Source organism: Peromyscus maniculatus, chromosome 6 (genome assembly GCF_049852395.1).
Source record: "Peromyscus maniculatus bairdii isolate BWxNUB_F1_BW_parent chromosome 6, HU_Pman_BW_mat_3.1, whole genome shotgun sequence".
Lineage (NCBI taxonomy): Eukaryota > Metazoa > Chordata > Mammalia > Rodentia > Cricetidae > Peromyscus > Peromyscus maniculatus.
This window is the reverse complement of record NC_134857.1, coordinates 9,512,235-9,532,722: the sequence shown is the minus strand read 5'-3', so window position 1 is coordinate 9,532,722 and position 20,488 is coordinate 9,512,235. Positions and strand designations below refer to the sequence as shown.

Here is a 20,488-nt window from a genome sequence, read left to right as displayed (position 1 = left end):
AGTATTTTTAATTCGATTATTTACGTCTCCACCTTCCTTACAAACAAAGAAATTGAACATGTTGATGTGTTTCTTACATCGTCTTCTCTGTCTTCCTAGCAGAACTGAGATTTTCAGATGGATTGTAGCCTTTATGCATTCTGACTCACCAGGTGACTACTGGTCTCTACCCACCCTCCCCAAACAATCCATATAATTCTAATATAGGAGGCACAGAATTTTTAGGAGCTAGGGATGTCATCAGAGTAAAATATATATCCATTTCTCTCCCTGCCCTATAACAAAATACTCAGTATTATGGAAGTTTTCCTGGAGCGGATGGTTGCCTGGAGGTTAAAATCCTGACACTGTCCCTTATTTATATCTTGATACTGTGTGTCTGGTCACTAGCGATATGGAAACAGCTAAGTAAAATCAAATGCAATAGATGTAGGCATCAAAAGAAGAGATAAATGAGTGTAACATGAGGTCAGGTTCACTTTGCTGACAAGGTATACTTTTTCTCAAGACGATGGGACCTAAAAGTGCCAGCATCCAGGCTCAACCAAAGTGAGGGACATAAAATGTCCTCATCCATATCTGTGAATACACACAGATTTCCTATCCCAGTGCAGACATCTGGTTCAGATTCTGCCTATCGAATTTGCAGTTTGGATCAAAGGTTTCCTCTGGGCATTCTGGGGATGCCCAGAATATTCTCTGGGATCTGTTGAGGAAAATGTTTTCACCTAGTTAAAGATAAGACCCAACACTTAAAATCATCCTCTCCAAAGTCAATTAGAGACACCATTACGATGCTATTTTAAGAAGGTAACTAAACTACTGTGGTGGTATAGGTAGCGTGTGCTGCATATTACTGGCATGTGTGTTAGGTGTAACAGGAACAATGAGTCTGCAGACACTGGAGTGCATTACAGTGGAGAAACAGCCTCCACAGTTGCAGAGGTTATAACTCCCCTGGTTCCCATCACAAATGATGGCCTGCACACAGTGTTCTGAATTGCTCATTTGCCCCATATCATTTGGGCTTTTTACCTGCTCTCTAGTCAAGCTATTGCATATTCAATCTGCCTGCTGTATATAGGTGTCCAAATGCCAAATGTCAAAAAGAATCACCAAAAAGGTATCAAAATGTAGAAAAACTACACTGCAAAAAATGTGCATCATTTACACACTTAGCTATATCTAGTCTCCGTGAGCTGAGCACTATGATGTGAATTGAGGTCTTTTAATTACGTTTTGTTTTACATGTATGGTGTTTTTGTTTGTATGGATTCTGTGCACCATTTGTGTGCCTGGTGCCTGAAGAACCAAAAGAGGGCATTCGATCCTTGGAACTGGAGTTATATAAGGCTGTGTACTACCATGGAGGTGTTGTGAATTGAAACCAGATCCTCTGGAAGAGCAGCCAGCATTCTTAACTACTGAGCCATCTTTCCAGTCCAAAGCAATGGAGTTCTAAGAAAGACATAGATAGCTAGTCTAAGATGGCACAGTCATTCCTGTCAGAACTGGGATTCCAATGTAGATGGATCTGTAACTCCAAAGCCAAGACCCAGCACCACTAACAGGTGCACACTTGTTTCCTGCCTGTAGTCTTCCCACCTTCAAATCAACACATTTTCTATATATTCCTTCCATATGAGCAAGATATTTCAATAGTCAGACTATTTTTCTTAAAGAAGGAACTACCCATTGTCTGAATATATATTACATGAAATTTATGAAAAGTAGATTCTTTCTCTGTATAAATGCAATAGTTGCTTTTAATACTGACACATATGTTAACTTTTAAAGAACATCCTATATAATATTTATACCTGCAATATGTATTAGCAAGATGATGTTGGACAGTTGTAATTTCATCAAAGAGTAATTACTGGGATTGCTCTATGAGCTATAATTCTTTTTGACAATTCAGTCAAGCTTCAAATTTTCAAGTGAAGTTTAACTTGCCTCATTGATTGATTTATTCATTACTTATACCCTGCCTATTTCAAAGAATGATTCAAAATATCTTACACAAAAAGAAGAGAACCACAAAACAGAATCATTAAGGCAAGGCTGAAAGAACAATTGCCACGTAATACAGGGAAAAATAAAACAATGCCACAAACCTTAGATTAAAGAAAATTACTGTAATCAGACATGCTGCAGAGGTTAGCTTCTAGAAAGAAAACCAAAAACAATTTCACTAATAAAATATAATTCCCCAACTGAGAAAAGCATGCTAATTATTTAGAATAGGTATTTATTTTGAATAATTAAACCAAGTGTTTTGGCATGTGTGGCATCCATATAAGGATCAAGATTCCTTTCTTTTTCTGTGTAAGTATTCACTAGACTCAGATTCATCAACTTTTGAAGACACCATAACACACATTTTTACTGTTGGCTCTATCATGAATCTATCATCAATCAATTTTCTGACTTCTTATTCTTACTACTATTATTATTGTGTTCAGTGGTCTGGCTCTGTTTGGCCCAATAACATGTTAGCTTAATGTTATAGCTCTCTGTCATAGTGAAAGTTCTGCTGTTCAGTTCTCATCTTTCAAGACTTTACTGGCTTTTCCTCAATCTTTTATCTTTCAAATACATTAACAGCAAGCTTTAAGATCCCAAAGACCTGCAGGTCTTTAAGTTGCATTTGAGCTAGATGTATAAATCACTTTGGATCATACTTTCCAATAGCTGTGATATATGCTTCCATAAACTTAGTTTCTTGTACTTTTAACTTAGCAACATTATACATCTTGTATCTAAATGATTTTATTTGTGTGTGTACTCATATTTATGCACGTGCCTGTGTCATAAGCATGCCTGCCTGCTATACCTAGCTCTTTATGAGTATTGAGGATTTGAACTCTGGGCCTCAGGCTTGCATGGCCAGCACTTTACTGACTGACTCATCTCCTCCGTCCTATAATTTTTTTTCTTATATTAAGTATTCCTGAACTGATTGTGAGCAGTATCTTTAAAATTCATTTTCTTTGGTTTCAGATACCTTTTCTATGTATTGATAGGATGTTCTATGACCTTGCTAAAGTTATGTATCAAGCTTACTAAGTTATGGAACCTCTTACATTTCTTAGAGATTTATAAGAACAGTGGTGGTTTTGTTCCTTTCGTTCCAACAAGCCTTCTTTGTGACTTACTTGACCAAAGGGACCTCCAGGACAATGTGGGAATGGGTAGAAGCAGCAGGATCTTTGTCCTGTTCTCCTGACCTCAAGGGATGGTCTTGCCATTTTATCATGGAGGATAGTGTTTGCTCTCTGTATGCCTACAGATTAGTTTTAAAAATTATGTTATTCCCCCTCAACAACTTTTAAAAAATTCATCATAAAATTTTGTGAAGTTCATCCATAAATTTCAGCTTAAGTTCTATTTTTAGATTGCAAAAAGAGTATATGTGTTTTAAAATGTATGGAGTTATTATAATGAATATTGGATTTTATCACATTTTTATGCATCTATTAATATGATCACATAATTTTGTCAATTTCCCTAGTAATATGGTATATTACATTGATTGTAAAACCACATTTGAATTCCTATTTTAAGCCCTCTTATGTTATCCTATGTATATATTGTTAGAGAGCCCATAAATTTAAACGTGAAATATGAGGTAATGAAACTTACTAGAAAAACAGTGTAGTGAAAGATTCTTAACAGAGATTAAAAACTTTAAACTTAAAATAAAAACAAAATTGATACATTAGACCATATTATAACTATAAACTTCTGTTTATCAAATGGTGTTATTAGCCAAGTGAAAATGTATGTCATGATGGTCTGGAAACTATAATACGTACATCCCACAGAAGACCATAGCTGGAACATAGGAAGAACAGCTAGAGACCAACACTGAAAGTCACATGACTTTCCTCAAAAATGAGTACAATGCAATAGGAATTGAAAAAGATAATCTAAGAATATAAAGTGAACACTGTTATAAAGCAGAGAAGGTGTCCTTACAGATATCTAATTCATTTGTGCATTTGAGAAAAGGGAAACCTCAGTTGGGAAAATGAATGGCAGATTGGCCTTCAGAGCACTTTCTTGATTAATGATTGATCTAGAAGGACCCAGGTCACTGTGGGCAGGGCCACTCCTAAGCAGGTGGTCCAGGGTGGGCAAGACATGAGAAGCAGTTCAGTAACCAGAACTGCTCCGTAGTTCTCTATTTCAGGTTCCTGCCTTGAAATCCTGTCCTGAATTCCCTCGGTTGTGGATTGGGGTTAGGAAATGAAAGCTGACATAAACCCTTGCTTCCCCAGCTCACTTTTGGTCGTGGTATTTTACCTCAGCAATAGAAACCTAACTAAGACACAAGGAAAACTGACAATCACAATGAGATATGTTTATAAACACTCACACCCCTGGACTGACTAACACAAAAGTTACATAGTATCAAGAGTGGGACCAACAAAGTCTTGCTAATCAGAGTGTACATTTCTGAAGTACAATGGAAAGCTTTTCCTTGGCATCTTAACAGTTGTAAATGTCTGTAAGGCATATGAGGCAGGAATTTCACAATTAGGCATACACCTAACAGACACGCACAGCACACTTATGAAATATATATAAATGAATGTTGCAAGCAATGCTATTTATATCAGCCACACACTGAAAAGGACTCCAGGAGGTGCTGTAGTAGGTGGGTGTCAAACTGTGAGGGGCCCTAGGAAGAGGTTTCAGTGTGAATGAGGCGTCCTGCTCAAAGTCACAGGAGTAAGGCACATTGCGTCAGGCAAAGGCCTCAAAGACCTGGCCTGGTAGGTATCTTCAATAGATTTCCAAGAGAGACTACAGTGTGCTGTGATCAGAAAGCAGTTGAGTATAGGAAGGAACTATGCCGTGTGTTTATCCATGATCCTTGGAACACAGTAAACTATGGTTTTATGATTCATTAAAGGGACAGGTTCACGTATGTATTACAGATGCACGACCCTCTGCTCAGAGATTGACTCAACAGCACTGACAAAGGGCTACATACATGCAGTCCTAAAAGAATACCACTGGCACTCCTCACAAAACATGGGAATAAAAGCACACATATACTCCAGGCAAGACTTGATATGCACTTTTCTTCCTAAATTCGAAATAGAAACCAAAATGTAACTGCAACTTTTTCCTTAATGTCACTCAAGATGGGGGTAAACAACATGTAAAACTTGATCGCCAACACTTGTATGTTAATATCCTCGGAAGATAAAATGACATGAAGTAAAAAGTCTTGTACTTCACCGATTCTAACACACAACTGCTGTTGTAAAGAGATATGGTATAGCTGTGCACAATATGCACCTGTTGGGTAATGCTGTGAACATCCCCTGTACCTGTACCATTAAACTGCACTCCAAATAGTTGACTTGGAATCCTCAAGCAACAATAAACACTCCTTACAAGGGAAGAGACAGCAGATATTGCCATGATTTCATTAGTTCTTTGAATTTTATGTGTTGCTATGACATCTCTCCACTACTGTTGCACGAATCCTAGATGGTCTTATAATAAAAACCCAGATCCAGATATTGGGGTAAATGCTGAAAGATTGGAGGAAACAAACCACAGCCACTTCTCATCTTGCCAACTCCTCAGCCAAAAAGAGAAGATCCTGTCTCCATGAATCCTCAGACTGAATGGCTCTGAGTCCTCAACTGAAAGGGCTTAATTCCTTTCTCTTCCTGCTTTATATTCCTTTCTCTGCCCAGTCATATCACTTCCTGTCTCAACCTTTCTGGTGCTGGGATTAAAGGCATGTGACTCCCAAGTGCTGGAATTAAAGGTGTGTGTCCTCTGTGGCCAACTCCATGGCTGGCTCTGTCCTCATCTTTTGGCAAGCTTTATTTCTTAGATTACAAATAAATCACCACACATCACACTTCACATATCTTTTCTTGACTGTGAATATGACTACCTTAAAATGTGTGATTCTGGCTTAGGGGGGGCAGGAAAAGCAATAGCTCTCAAAGACCACATCAAATGGTCTGCTTCATGCAAATATGTGCACAAGTAAAGCCAATAGAAAGGAGTCCTGAAGACATAAGACATATAGGCGGAATTATTTGTAAAGTTATTTTTTTTCTGAAACTACCCAAGAGGCATCAGCATGCCATTAAGGGCCCCTCATGATCTCTGATATAAGTACTCCTGAAAATAACACACAGCAGTAATAAACCATGGGTAGCTAGAGAAACAGGCATGCCATTGACTTTACCAAACAGGGTTTATTTTTCCTCTCTTGTCTCATTTTAATACAAGACCCAAAGTGAATTCTGTGTCTAGGTTTTGAAGTAAGAATGAGCAGATCCCAGCTCTTCATGCACGCCAGCATCTTTGCAATCATGTAACAGCTTGCTGGGCAGAGAATGTGGTATCTCTGTGTTCTACACATTAGTAAGGCTTGTTGCTGTTCATTAAAGTCTTAATGGAAATGACAGCTCTGCAGCGGATGGAGAATTATCAACTCAGCCACTCCAGGTGCTAAATTATGGGCCCTATTTTATGACCCCCTATTGCTGAGCCATGGCTTTTCTATCAGAACGACCACATGGAAGGAGGCATAAACGTGTTTCTTAACATTCTCACCTAGATTTCTCCTGGATAGAATAGGCAGTTAGTCGCTGTGAAAAGGTGCCATCTCCTCTGAGCAATCATTTTTAGAGTAATCAGCAACAACAACAAAGTGGTCCATCAGAGCACCAAAAAGTAACAAAGCATTGGCATGTTGGCAGAAGCAAATGATTAAACATAATATACATACATATGCATATATGCATATGAATACATATATCCATATATATACATATATATGTGTATACACACACATACATATAGAAATGCACACCTATCTATGAGAGAAAGGATAAAAATATTTTATGGACATGCTATTTTAAAAATTCATTAAATAGGTAACTAAACATTTATTGATCCAAATATAGAAATGTTATAACTAGTGAAAAAAAGCAATATGAAGTTGTCTAGTTAGATCACAGAGAGGCAGCATTTAAAATCTTATATATCATTTGGACTTAGGAGCTTACCATAGGGAATTGGCATCATCTAGCATACAGGAGTAGAGGGTGGAGGGTCCCAATATAGACCATAATGATTTAGGAAGGCAATAGAGGTGGACAGGTTACAAAGCTGGCCCAGATCCTCTACCTGGCCCATATTCCATTCTTCTACAGAGTCAATTTTAGCTCCTTTCTGAAGTACTGCAGATTATTTCCCTCTTCATGGAATCTGGGCTGGCTGTTAGCTTGTGTTGGCCAGCAGGCTGCAGCAGAAGTGGGGATGTGCCAGGTCTGCCTTAGGCTTCAGGACACCACCTTGGACGTGCCAGCTCTAGATGACTTTCCAGGTGACTACGGACATATGAAAGAACCCAGTTATCTAAGCCTAGATCCACACAACTGCCTAATCTATCTATGGCCTCTTGAGAAATAACAGTCATGGCTTCACAAAATCACATTTGGGGGCTATGTATGACACATTAATAGCTACACAGTCTTGTTTAACATTATGATCAACAAAGTAACCCATGAAAAGGTTGTTATTTATACTCCCTTTTTGATCCTAGATTACAGTTATTACTACCATTTTCTGCTATCTCATATCAGATACAGTTCTTTGTACTCTATGCAACTATTACAAAGAATGGTCTTCGAATGTAGACATCTGCTTCAGCACTTGAACTAAATGGGAGGTCTGTTTCTCGCCATGAAGATAGTGGTTTCTACCATTGACTATCAGTATTCAAAAAAGTAGTTCAAAGGAGCAGCAGCCAAAAGCAGTGCGAAGATAACCAGTGATGTGGGTGTGGGCTGCAGATGAAAAGTAGGTTTCACGAATAGGCAAACCCGACCAAGCTTTTCATCCTCAAGGGGTACTTTGAACTGAGCTCAAACTCAAAGTTCAAAATAAAATGCATTCAGAAAAATGACAAGGCTCTTGAAATCATCAAGTCAGGTACCAACTGTGACCACGGATCCTGTGATGAAAATGAACCAAGACAAACATTCTAATATTCTTTCTTCTTAAATATTGATCTTAATTTCTGAGCAGACCTTCCACCAACCAAGGAATCTGAAAATATCCTGGCATCCAGTCTCTCTCATATTTGAATAAAATGATAAAAGAAATCATGTAATGTGGAACATGGACTCTCTAAAAACACATATATGCTCACAGCATATTGGAAAATCTACAAATTGGAAGATGGCAAAATACTATAAATACATCAAAATAAATGTATTTCCTTGCCTCCTTAAAGATTGATTGCTTCGGTCAGGGCAGCTTCCCCATGAACCCTTCTCTGATTTGTCAGTGAAGTGGAAAGGGTTCACAAAGATTAGGACTCTTTACATACACATCTCCATAGCCCAGGCCACACACACCAGGATCCCAAGTCGCAAAGAAACATAAATGTAAATGAGAACGGATTTCACACTTGAGGCAACAGGCAGCTTTACATTTGGAACTGACATTCAGAGCTATGTAAAAACACTACTTTGCATGCAGATTATGGAATGCTTTCCTTGGAAACCAATTCATGTGCGGCCTGTACTCCAGGACCAAGGGAAACAGGCAAAGCTGACTGGCAAACTCCTAACTCAAGTTCTAGAATTCCAGGAGTTATAACTTTTCCCAAAGCAACTTTTTTTTTTTTTTAAATGAAGAAAGGAAACCAACAAGCCATTAGGGGTTCATTTACAGGTATCTATAAAGACAAACAAACAAAAAACAATTCCATTGAAAGACAAGGAAACTAATTTTCCCTAATGGAGGTGAAAAGATTATAGGAATTTGCATAATCATGCTAAGTAATGAGGCATGATTTGTGGACTATCTTTTTCTTGAAACTTAAAGATCTTGAAACTTTCAGAACCCATATTCCCCATCATATCTACATGTGTGTATTTGCCCATAAAGGCCAGAAGTAAATTGGGTGTTTTGTCAGTCAATCTTCACCTTAGTTTTGAAGACAGGGTCTGTCATTGAGCTTGAACTGGTCAAGCAGGTGAGGTTGATGCTGAGCAAGTCTCAAGGTTTCTTTGGTCTCCACCTCCCCAGTACTGGGATTACAGACCCACGATGGATGCTATGATTGGTTTTTAGGTGACTGTCGGGGTGTAAACTCAGTCCTCAAGTTGCACAATATGCATTTTACTGACTGTCATCTCTTCATCCCCTACCTAGTTATTTGTCATTTATCTTATTAATATGAACCCCTTTGCTTAAATTAATTTTGTGGTCAGACTCAATGAGAACAACAGATAGGTTTTATATAGTGCAGATTTCATAGCTGATGGCACCTCTGGTTGACCCTCAGTTATCAAGTTAAGTTACGCAGGTTAAGAAGTTAATCTGTCTTCCTCAGAGAACACACCCCTTTATCACAATTCCTTCCTTGCATGCCATGACTCTCTCATTTACTTATGAAAGACAATTGAGTTCATGTTTCTATGTTTGTGTTTTCATAAATGAGGTAGATAAGCTTGTACTATGGAGTCTTTTCATTTTCATCATAATTCCAATGACTAAAATCATTCAAACTCCTTGACCTCAAAGCTGACATGCAATTAAGCATTAATGACTTATTAATATTCTTTGTAAAGTTTTAAAGGTCTTGCCAGGGACTAATAAAATTGTTAAAATTTGAAAAATTATCCCTGAACAGATAAGTGGGATATTTTACTATCTTGTCAAGTAGATAATGTCTTTGAATATTAAGTGTGTGGGAATGTACCATTTTAGAGAGGGTGTGGATGGCACTCTTGAAATTATTCATCATATAATACACAACTTTCTGTGCTTTTAGAAGATTTATCTTACTTTTAATTTCTAAATTTCTAGAACAGAAGAGAAAAAAGGTATAAATTTCAAGATAGTGGAATGTAAGACTGTACAATAGTCAATAATTCAAATTTGATGAAAATAACAATGGTGATGACTAATGTAGCTAGAACTCACTTCCTTTTCAAAAATAATTAATTAATTCCCAGCCCGATTACACTTCCCCCTCTCTCTTTCCTCCTCTTTCAGTCCCTCCCCCAACTTTCATCTTCTCCAACCCACTCCTTCTCCTTCTCTTCAGAAAAGGGCAGGACTCCCACGTATATCAGCCTGCCATGGCATATCAAGTTGCAATAAGACTAGGCACCACTCCTCCTCTTAAGGCTGCCCAAGGCAACCCAGTAGGAGGAAGGGGTCCCCAAAGCAGGTAACAGAGTCAGAGACAATCTCTGTTACCTCTGTTAGGAGTCCCACAAAAAAGACCAAGCTACACACTGTAACATGTGAACACAGTGCCTTGGTCAGTCCCATGCAAAGGATATTATTACTTCTTCAGTCAGACTATAACATTGATGCAGATATTTTTCTTAGAAAAGCTCCCAAATTTAAATAAGACATTAACTATGACAATATTTAGTAATGAGTGAAGTGCTAATTTTTATCCTAACATATAAATTGGACTGTTTTATCTAATGTTTTATCATTATTTACATTACAGACATTCTTTTTTTTCTTCCAGAGCTGAGGACCGAACCCAGGGCCTTGCACTTGCTAGGCAAGCGTATGGTGGTATTTTATTTGTACTGAAATGTGATTTTCATTGTATGTTAATAAATAAAGTTGCCCGGGGGTCAGAGCTATTAGAGCCATAGCAAGAGCGTGGTGGTGGCGGCGGCAGTGGCGGCGCGCGCCTTTAATCCCAGCAATTGGTAGAAGAGCTAGGTAGATCTCTGTGTGTTCAGGGATACAGCCAGCATTGGAGACATACGCCTTTAAGACCTGAAGGGCGGTACTTACAGGCAGTGATGAGGCAGTCATGTGTTTGGGTTTACAACCAATAAGAAGGCAGAACAGAAAGACTATTTAAAGACAGACACACAGGAAGTAGCTCTTTTTCGGGGAAGCTAGGAGCACTGCAGGAGGTAAGATTTTAGCTCTGAGCTGTGACCTCTTGGCTTTCTCTTTTACATTGGTTCTGTGTTTCTTATTTTAATAAGACGGTTGGTTACATCTACACAAGCGCTCTACCACTGAGCTAAACCCCCAACCTGACATTCTTTGTAAAATACAGATTTCTATGTATTCTGTATGGGTACATGCTAATGGCACCATTTATGTTCTCTTAAAGGTAAGTTAAAACATAAAAATAAAAAGTTAATTCATATGACAAAATACACTTGAATTTAGTTGCTAACAAAAATTATCCCTGAGGAAACACATAAGCAGTTTCAAGGATGTCATGGAGGCATTGCTCTAGCATGGAAAAGTTGCAAGGGAAGCTTCCAGAACACGGCAATTCTGTGTCTCTTCTCAGAAAGGCAGTGTGGGAAGCCTGAGCTCCCTGCTGCTGTGCTGGAGAGAAACACACTAACTGGCCTGCAGCCTCCTTCCTTTTCTTCTTCCTATTCAGACAGTTGATTAATGATGGCACAAAAACACAGTTAGCTAGATCCACGGCATCTTAAAATAGCAGAAGGAATTTTTCCAGCCTTTGTGGGCCTGTCATTTTTATTGCAAAAGAGAGAAGCAAATACAGATATCTCAGACTGAGTCTCACTATCATCTCCGAAGCCAACAGGCAGTTATTTATTCCAACTTGGAAATAACAATGACGATCAATCAGGCATTTAAAATTGAGCCACTTCAAACTGTTTGAAATTGATTAAATACATATATTTATTCTGATTTTCCTTTCACATTCTAGCTCTCTCTGGGCCTAAGAGACAGAAATTATTTGTAATACAGTCCCAGACACTTTCTGTTAGTGCATTCCTAGACAATAGACTATGTTAGAAAATCATAAACACACACGGTTATGCATTGTTATGTTATCAGGTTTAAGACACTCCTACATTTAAAAAAATTATTTTTATTTTTAATTTTGTGCATGTGTGTGTGGCTATGTGTGAATGCAGGTGACCACAGAGGCTAGAAGAGATCATCAGATGCCCTGGAGCTGGACTTACAGGTGATTGTGAGCTGCCTGATGTGGGTGTTGGAATGAACTCAGGCCTTGTACAAGAGCAGCAAGTGCTCTTAACTTTTAAGCAATATCTCTTGCAACAAATGTGTATGTATTTTAAGAGCCATTATAATATAAAAAAGTATGACTTAGAAAATATAATAAAATTTGGTTATGTGTTAGGAGCACAGACAAACTAAACTTCATAATAAGAAATTTTTTATTGAGTTTAAAAACAATTGCTTCTAGAACTATCTAACAATGCATTTCAATGTATTTTTCAAATCTTATGTCAAAGCAAAATTTCCAAATTTTTACTTGATTTTATTTCAGTAACTTTCAAGGCTTCTGAGTCTTCCTTGCTATTGAGGGTTGGCCCTTTACTTCTGGAGCAGGAAGGGAGGAGACTGAAGACTAGTCACTAGAGATATGGCATTGGCAGATGCCCAGAAGGGACATGCATCTTGCATATGCAAAGAAGATGTTAAGCCTTCTGCTGGCAGAGGAAAAGGGTGTTTCAATCATTCCTTATGATCCCAGTTTCTAAAAGGCAATTCCACAGGTGCTCTTTTCATTTATTAATTCTTACTTGTTTTTGTAGTCCCAATCTGAATTCCATAAGCATCAACATAGATCACATTTCAAATCCTTCATGTCTCTTTTTCTTTTCTAAATAGTATATAAGGTTACAATCATCATTTTTTTTCTCTTGAAAGACATTCTTTTCTGAATCATGTCTCTGAATATTTCTATTTCTTTTTCACGTATTCTAAAGCAAGCACTGAAAATAGAGGTTCCTGAGACCATACAGGAAGGAGCAGGTGAAGTCTAGCAGGATGAATCCTCAGAGAACTGCACGGTATAAACCAAGCGTACAGTGCCTGCCTCATCTGAGAAATTAGGAGCTTATAAAAATAGCGATATTGAGCTGGGTGGTGGTGGTGCACCTCTTTAATCCCAGCACTTGGGAGGCAGAGGCAGGCAGATCTCTGTGAGTTTGAATCCAGCCTGGGCTACAGAATGAGTTCCAGGAAAGGCACAAAGATACACAGAGAAACCCTGTCTCAAAATAACAAACAAACAAAAAATAGTAATATATTCCCACACAGGAATGTGAGTCCAGTATTCACGTGTATTCTGATCTTTAAAATGTGGAATTGTGTAGTTTTACAAACATTTGCCAACTATTCACAACACATCTGCAGGGCACAGTTAGCTCTAAGTTTGTCAAACTTTCCCCTCTGCTCCAAGTCAATCTGAATCTTGCTCACTGGTTTCCCTTTCTGTATGTCCTGGCCAATAGCTGGCTCTCATCAGATTCTGTGAAGTATTTTTAGTTTCCCCAGAAGAGTCTTACAACTGTCATCTTGCTAAGCCCATTCCCGTGTTAGTGGTTGCTCTATACAAACTTCTTTTTGTAAAATTTTATCTAAAATTTTTGTTTCATACAATATATTATTATTATTATTTTTTCAAGACAGGGTTTCTCTGTGTAGCTTTGCACCTTTCCTGGGACTCACTTGGTAGCCCAGGCTGGCCTCGAACTCACAGAGATCCGCCTGGCTCTGCCTCCCGAGTGCTGGGATTAAAGGCGTGCGCCACCACCGCCCGGCAATATATTATTATTATATTGTTTCCTTCCCCCAACTCCTTCCAGATCCTGCATACCTCCCCTCTCACATAACTACACATTCCCTATCTCTCTACAAACAAAAACAACAGCAAACAAACCAAGTTCCCCAAAATCATAAATCAAATAGACAAAAAGAAAGAAAGAGAGAAAGAGAGAGAGAGAGAGGAAGGAAGGAAGGAAGGAAGGAAGGAAGGAAGGAAGGAAGGAAGGAAGGAAGGAAGGAAGGAAGGAAGGAAGGAAATAAGACAAAATAAAACAAAAAGATCCCACACATAACAAAAAACCAATGGGCTCCAGTCTACACTGGCCAGCTACTCCAGTGTTTAAGTCCTGCCCTGGAGTGTGTCTAATATACCCAGTGGCACTGTCCCTTCATTGGAGAAAACGAGTGTCCCCTTCATGGCAGTCATCAACTGCAAACACTTCTTAGTTAGGGGTGGAACTTTGTGTCCACTTCTCCTTCTTAGTGCCAGGATTTTTTTCAGGTTTGAACTGTGCAGGTTTTGTGTGTGCTGTTGCAGTCTGTGAGTTCATGTGTATTGGTTCTGTTGTGTCTAGAAGATGCTATTTCATTGGAGTCATCCACCATCCCTGGCTCTTAAAACCTTTCTGCTTCCTCTTCCACATAGATCACTAGCCTTGAGGGAGGGATTTGATGAAGACATCCCATTTAGGGATGAGTGCTCCAAAGTCTCTCACTCTACACGTTGTCCAGTTGTGGGTCTCTTTGTTAGTTACCATCTATTACAAGAAGACGCTTCTCTCTAAGGGTTGAATGATACTCTACTCTGTGAGTATAGCAAAATGCCATCAGGAGTAATTTTATTGCTGTTTTTGTTGCTATATTCCTTTAGCAGAATGATAGTAGTAGGTCTCCCCTAGGCCCATGACCAATCTAGTCTCAGATTCTTGGCCACTTTAGCACTATAATGAATAGGCTCCATCTCAGGAAGTGGGATTAAATCCAAAAAAAGTAGCTGATTACTCCTGTAACATTGTGCCACTATTACACTAGTGTATCTTGCAAGCTGGTCTCTATTATAGGTTATAGAGTTTGTAGATGGAGGAAACTGGTGATTGTTTTTCTTTCCTGGTAGTTTGCAAAGTACCTTCCAGAGGTGAAGCTTGGCACCAGCTCAGCTTCTCCATGTTTGATAACCCAAGTGAGTAATGTCTTCAGCAGCAAGGATTTACCATCAGGGTATGGAGAATTACCAGTAGTCTTACCAATGGCCTGTGATATTTGGGGATTGGGAGCTATATGGCCAAGGACTCACCAACATGTAACCCATTCCTGGCACTGGAATTTTTACTTGGTGGCATAAGATGTTGAGTTGAGGCACTGTCCATGCCATAATATGGTGACTCCATTGAAATTATTTTTGGGTATGTATATATTTCAGAAAGCCTCTACAGCAGTAGGCTTTCATATGGCTTTTTAAAAGCCTTTTCATGTCAGTTTTCCTTCCCAACATTTCCTGCTTTACCTTGCCCTCTTGTCCCCCTGCTCATTTAATCCTCCATTCTAGTTTCTGCTTTATCTCTTTATAATACTCTATTCTATTTCCTTCTCCTCAGAACATCTCCTCCTCCCTCCTGGTCCCTTTCTAGCTACCCAACTTCTGTGGTTATTTGGATTGAAACACATATATCTAAAGCTTAAACGCTAACATCCACATATAAGAGAAAACACACAAAATTTGTCTTTTGGGGTTTGGGTTTATCTCACTCAGGATGATTGTTTCTAGCTCCACCCATTGGCCAGCAAATTTCATTTTCTTTTAGGGGATGAATAAAATTCTATTGTGTAAATGTACCCCATCAAGATTCTAACACATTTTTTCACAGAATTGGACTAAACAATTTTCAATTTCATATGGAAACACACAGACACATATGTACACATGCATACACACACTCAAACACATACATACAAATAAGAGTAGCTAAAACAATCCTGAATAATAACATAACTGCTGAAGGTACCACTATCCCAGATTTCAAGTTGTATTACAGAGCTATAACAATTAAAACAGCATGGTATTGTCATAAAATGTCAGACACATTGTTCAATGAAATAGAGTTGAAGATCAAGACATAATTCTACACACCTAGAGACATTCAATTTTTGACAAAGAGGCCAAATATACACACTGGAGAAAAAAAAATAGCATCTTCAACAAATAGTGCTGGTCAAACTCGATAGCTGCATGTAGAAGGAAAATATATCTATGTCTATCACAAACTGCACAAAACTCAACTCAAAATGGATAAAGGATGTCGGCATACATGTAGATGCCCCGAACCAGATATAAGGGAAGAGACTTGAACTCATTGGACAGGAAAGAACATTCTGGAAAGGATACCAATAACACAGACATTAAAACCAATAATTAATAAATGGGACCAAATTAAACCAAAAATCTCTGCACAGACAAGGACATGACCATTGAAAGAAAGTAGCAGCCTGCAAAATGGAAAAAAAGTCCTTATAGAGAATTTATATCTAGAATATGTATTTAAGAACTGAACATCAAGAAAACAAATAACTTAATAAAAGAAGGTATAGAATTAAAAAAGAGTTCACAAAAATTAAACACAAATGGCTGAGAAACACTTAAAATATCTTAAACATCCTTAGCTATCAAGGACATACAAACTAAGATTACTTTGAGATTCCTTCTTTCCTTAGCCGGAATGGCCAAGATTAATAAAAACAAATGACAGCACATGCTGTTGGGCATACAGGGAAAGGAGATTCCTTATTAATTGCTAAAGGAAGTGAAAACTGGTACAGCTCCTACAGTCAATGTGGAGGTTCCTCAGAAAGTTGAGAACCATCTACCACAAGATCCAGCTACAGCACTCTTAGGCATATACCCAAAGAACTATACATCTTACTGAAAAGATACTTGCTCATCCATGTTCATTGTTGCCCTACTTACAATAGCCAGGAATTAGAAACAGTCATGTCTAAAATTAAATTCTTAATTTTCTTCTGAATTCTAAGGATAACTTTTTCCAAGAAGTCATTGTTCATGCATGTCCTGCCCAGCATAACTCAAACTATACATCCAAATATATATATATATATATATATATTTGGATGCATAGTGTCACCATCTCAGTTTTCTGCATTGCTTAAATCCTCCACCATCTTTCATTTCAACATCTATTCAGGAAAACCTCATCTCTCAGACAGCACTTCACAGTGGTCAAGGCTGGTCATTGGTAGTAAACTACTCATACCTCAGTTCTAAGTTTTTCATTTGCACCATTCCCCAGGGCAAGTTATTTCACCTTTCTGACCTCAGTTTCTCTGCCTGAAAGTGGTTATAGTAATGGTACTCTCTTCACAAAAGTATTGCAAGGATTAAAATGTCTTTGTTAGGTAACAAGACACAAAATGAAATCTTTCATGGGTCTATGTTTACACAATAGACCTCAATTCACTTTGTAAACCTACTTTTGTCATTCTTAGCTTTTTGGGTATTTGTTTTAGAATATATAATTTTCTAAGTACATACTATGTGTCAGGTGCCTTTCTAAGGGTATAACATATTTTAACCTAGCTAGTATTCATCAGACTCTGATTATATGATATGAGGGGCGGTCCTTTATTGGTTTCATTTTATACATTAGGGGAATAGGTCAAATTAAGCACTTACTTAATGAACCAGAAATCCCCAGTGCAATGGCCTGGAAAAGGAGCTGGCAGTCGGGATTGGAGCTGCAGGTGCTCACTGCCATGCTAAGTTTTATCTTTGGAGTTGGAGTAAGGATCATTCTCTCCTCTGATTTCCATGGAGTAGTTCCTCGCACCTGAAACCAACTCAAGCAAACCCTCTCAGAGCTCCATGCGCACCTTCAGAAAACTGAGTGATTTGTAAGCTTACATCAGATCTGTGTTTGAACATGAGAGACTACAGGGTGATGCTTCCAGCAACTGCACAAGAAAGGAGTGTTTCCTATTGTGTGGGTGCTAACCATATGGTGGTTCCTTTCAAGGGTAGAAGGTAAGAGTAGGATGCACACAGAGAGAGGAAGCACAGCATTTCTGTCTTCCCCACAGCTGAGCTTCAGGTGGAACAGACAAGAAAATAAGCTTTCAATCAGTTTAAAAATTTGCTTGATAAGGCAAATGCTCTTTTAAGTTAATGCTCAATAATTTTATCATGGTAATAGTATTGATTATATGCAATGAAAACTAATGATGACTATAAAAGTCTTTCTGTCTCTCTGGATAAATATTCAGAATTATAGGGAAATAGGGACAATGACAAAACAAATGTAAAATACTGTGCTGCACAACAGCCGAATTCATGTTTAAGCCATCTCCAAAGCAGATTCTCTGGCTGGAGAGATGATGGCTCAGCCACTGCACTTTGAGCATGAGGGCCTGGTTTCAGATCCCCAGCACCCATTCCAAAAGTCGGGCATGGAACTACAAGTATCTGTCACCTCAGCGACTCTGGGAGGCATAGACAGGCAGGTTTATGGAATTTACTTACCAGAAAGTCGAGTCAATTGTAGAACTCCTGGTTTAATGAGAAACCTCGACTCAAAAGGTAAGGTGTTGATCAACTGAGAAAGGCACCCAATGCTGACCCCAGCTTCTATGAGCATGTGAGTATGCATACTTGAAGGAATATGTACATCATATAACCCTTCCCAGCATGTACCCCCACCACACACATTCACAAATAACAAAAATTCTTCAATTGTGCTTATTATTTCCAATATAAAACCGAATTCTAGACTGAATAATGCAGCATCTTGCCATTCTGCCAGCTGATCACTATTCTACTTTTCCTTTTTCTTTCATCTTTCATCACATCCCAACCCAAATCCAGTTACTCTCTACACAACCATATCATTTCACACCACTGGGCTTCTGCTATTAGGAGGGCTACCTGAGATGAAGTTCATACCTGACTAACCTACATATCCAGCATACTACCTTTTCAAGGAATCCTTCAAGATGCTACCCCAGAGGGATGAATCAAAGCAGCAATCGAGCATCCATAATATTTTCTTCCTTTCCTTCTCTCTCTCTCTCTCTCTCTCTCTCTCTCTCTCTCTCTCTCTCTCTCTCTCTCTCTCTCTCAATTAAGTGATTTACATACATTTCTTACCCACTAAATTGTTTATGAATTCCTAGAGGGTAAGATAGTGTCTTACCTTATTTAGTATTCCAAATAGCACTTAATCAGTGGTATGTAAAAGAAATCTCATTGGAGGATAAGACTAAAGCTTAATGAGTATTATGACCTGACATGTCATTAACCTTCAGTGAACTGAACAAAATTCCAAGCATAATCTATGCTCTTAGAAACCTTTTAAATTGCTTTGCTTTTAAAAAGTAAAATAAAAGGAACAATATTACAATATTTAGGTGCAGTGGGATAAACATTTTTTAAAAAAGAATTTCATATGTCAAACTGGTCCTTGTATTTTCATAGTAGGACATTATAGTTGACGAATAAATGCATGCCAGATAAGAGAAATATCTAGTCTTAAGTAAATAAAAATTACAAGCTGCATAGTTCATAATCTCTATGGAGAATATAATCTTTGTGCCCAGATTCCTGCAAATGGTGTGTGTATTGGAAAGTAAAACTTCTGGATGGCTCACTTTGTGAAAAAAAAAAAGCATTTGTTTTGTGCTCTGCCAGATACTCAATTCAGGAATAATCATGGATTAGTGGAGGCAGCTAGCCAGCTATACTTACCAACAGAGAATTTTAAGCACAGTTAGGATTGGGAAGCCCCGTGAAAACAAAGAGGACTTGAACATCAAGCATCTGCAGAAGGCAGAGGCAACTCAGGTTGTTATTTACACTAGATGAAGTACAGCATTTACAATTGGCTGCCCAAGGAGATGATCTGGCACGAGGTTGAGTCCGGTTGGACTGGCTGACCTCAGAGTCCCACTGAGACCTGTCATTGCATTGTGTGGTAGTCAGCAGCTCAGGCTGTGGAGCATGTTGCAGACAGACAAACAAAAGCATCACTCATCCATCATTAAACGGAGCATGGGCTATTGTGATAACCGGCAACCCTGTAACACTCCCAGCTGCGCTAGTCAATCTTTTTGTAATGTACAAATGTGAGGCTCAAAACAGAACAGTCTAACTTCTTTTCTTTGTAGGTTGTTCTATGAAATCCTCTCCATGGAACAAAATTTCTTTATGTTTTCTTGATTGTCAGTATATGGCTACAATATTAAACACTATTTTACTGAATAAACATGTGGATTGCCATCTACTTTACTTATTATCTGGTAATGGATTATAAATTACCCTTTTAGATATGTTTCTTATTTTTTCCTAGATTTGGTTTCCTCATTCATAAGTCAAGTGTTCTGGTTAGATTTTTGTCTGTTTGACACAAGCTGATGTCTTCTGGAAAAGAGAACCTGCATTGAGAACACGCCCCCATCATCTTGTCAGTGGGGCATTTTCTTGGTTAATGATTGATGAAGGAAGGCTGAGGCCCCTGTGGGTGGTACTGCACCTGGGCAGCTAGTATTTGGTGATATAAGAAAGTCGGTTGAGCAAGCCATGTAGGGACAAGCCAATAACAATGTTCCCTCATGGCCCCTGTGCCGAGGGCCGTGAGAATATACAGCAGGTGACAGCTAGTTTTTGACAAGTTGACCCACCAGACCCACCAGCCCTATAACTCCCTGATGGGGAGCCCCACCTAGCAAAGCCATGGGGTCACTAGCTGTGGAGACCAGTTGTTTTCTGTCTGTAACTTTCTCAGGTGCCACTGCTACGCCTCCTTATTAAGAACAGCTGTGGGGTTCCTTCCACAGCCCTTTGTAATGTGTTTTACATCTCTGGGCACACATTTAGCTGTGT

The 20,488-nt window shown here is 38.6% G+C and overlaps 1 protein-coding gene across 4 annotated transcripts in view; it reads right to left on the bottom strand.

The window, feature by feature from the left end:
• The window catches only part of LOC102920155 (EGF-like and EMI domain-containing protein 1), a 708,148-nt gene that overhangs the window by 64,106 nt on the left and 623,554 nt on the right, over positions 1 to 20,488 (bottom strand). Inside the window, exon 17 of one of the 4 annotated variants that reach the window (XM_076573898.1) lies at positions 7,069 to 7,376. The exons of the other annotated variants lie outside the window; for them this stretch is intronic. Coding sequence (XP_076430013.1) covers positions 7,357 to 7,376 — 20 coding nt within the window. The 3' untranslated portion in view covers positions 7,069 to 7,356. Of the gene's footprint in view, positions 1 to 7,068; positions 7,377 to 20,488 lie in introns of those variants that run through there. 4 annotated transcript variants of the gene reach the window in all.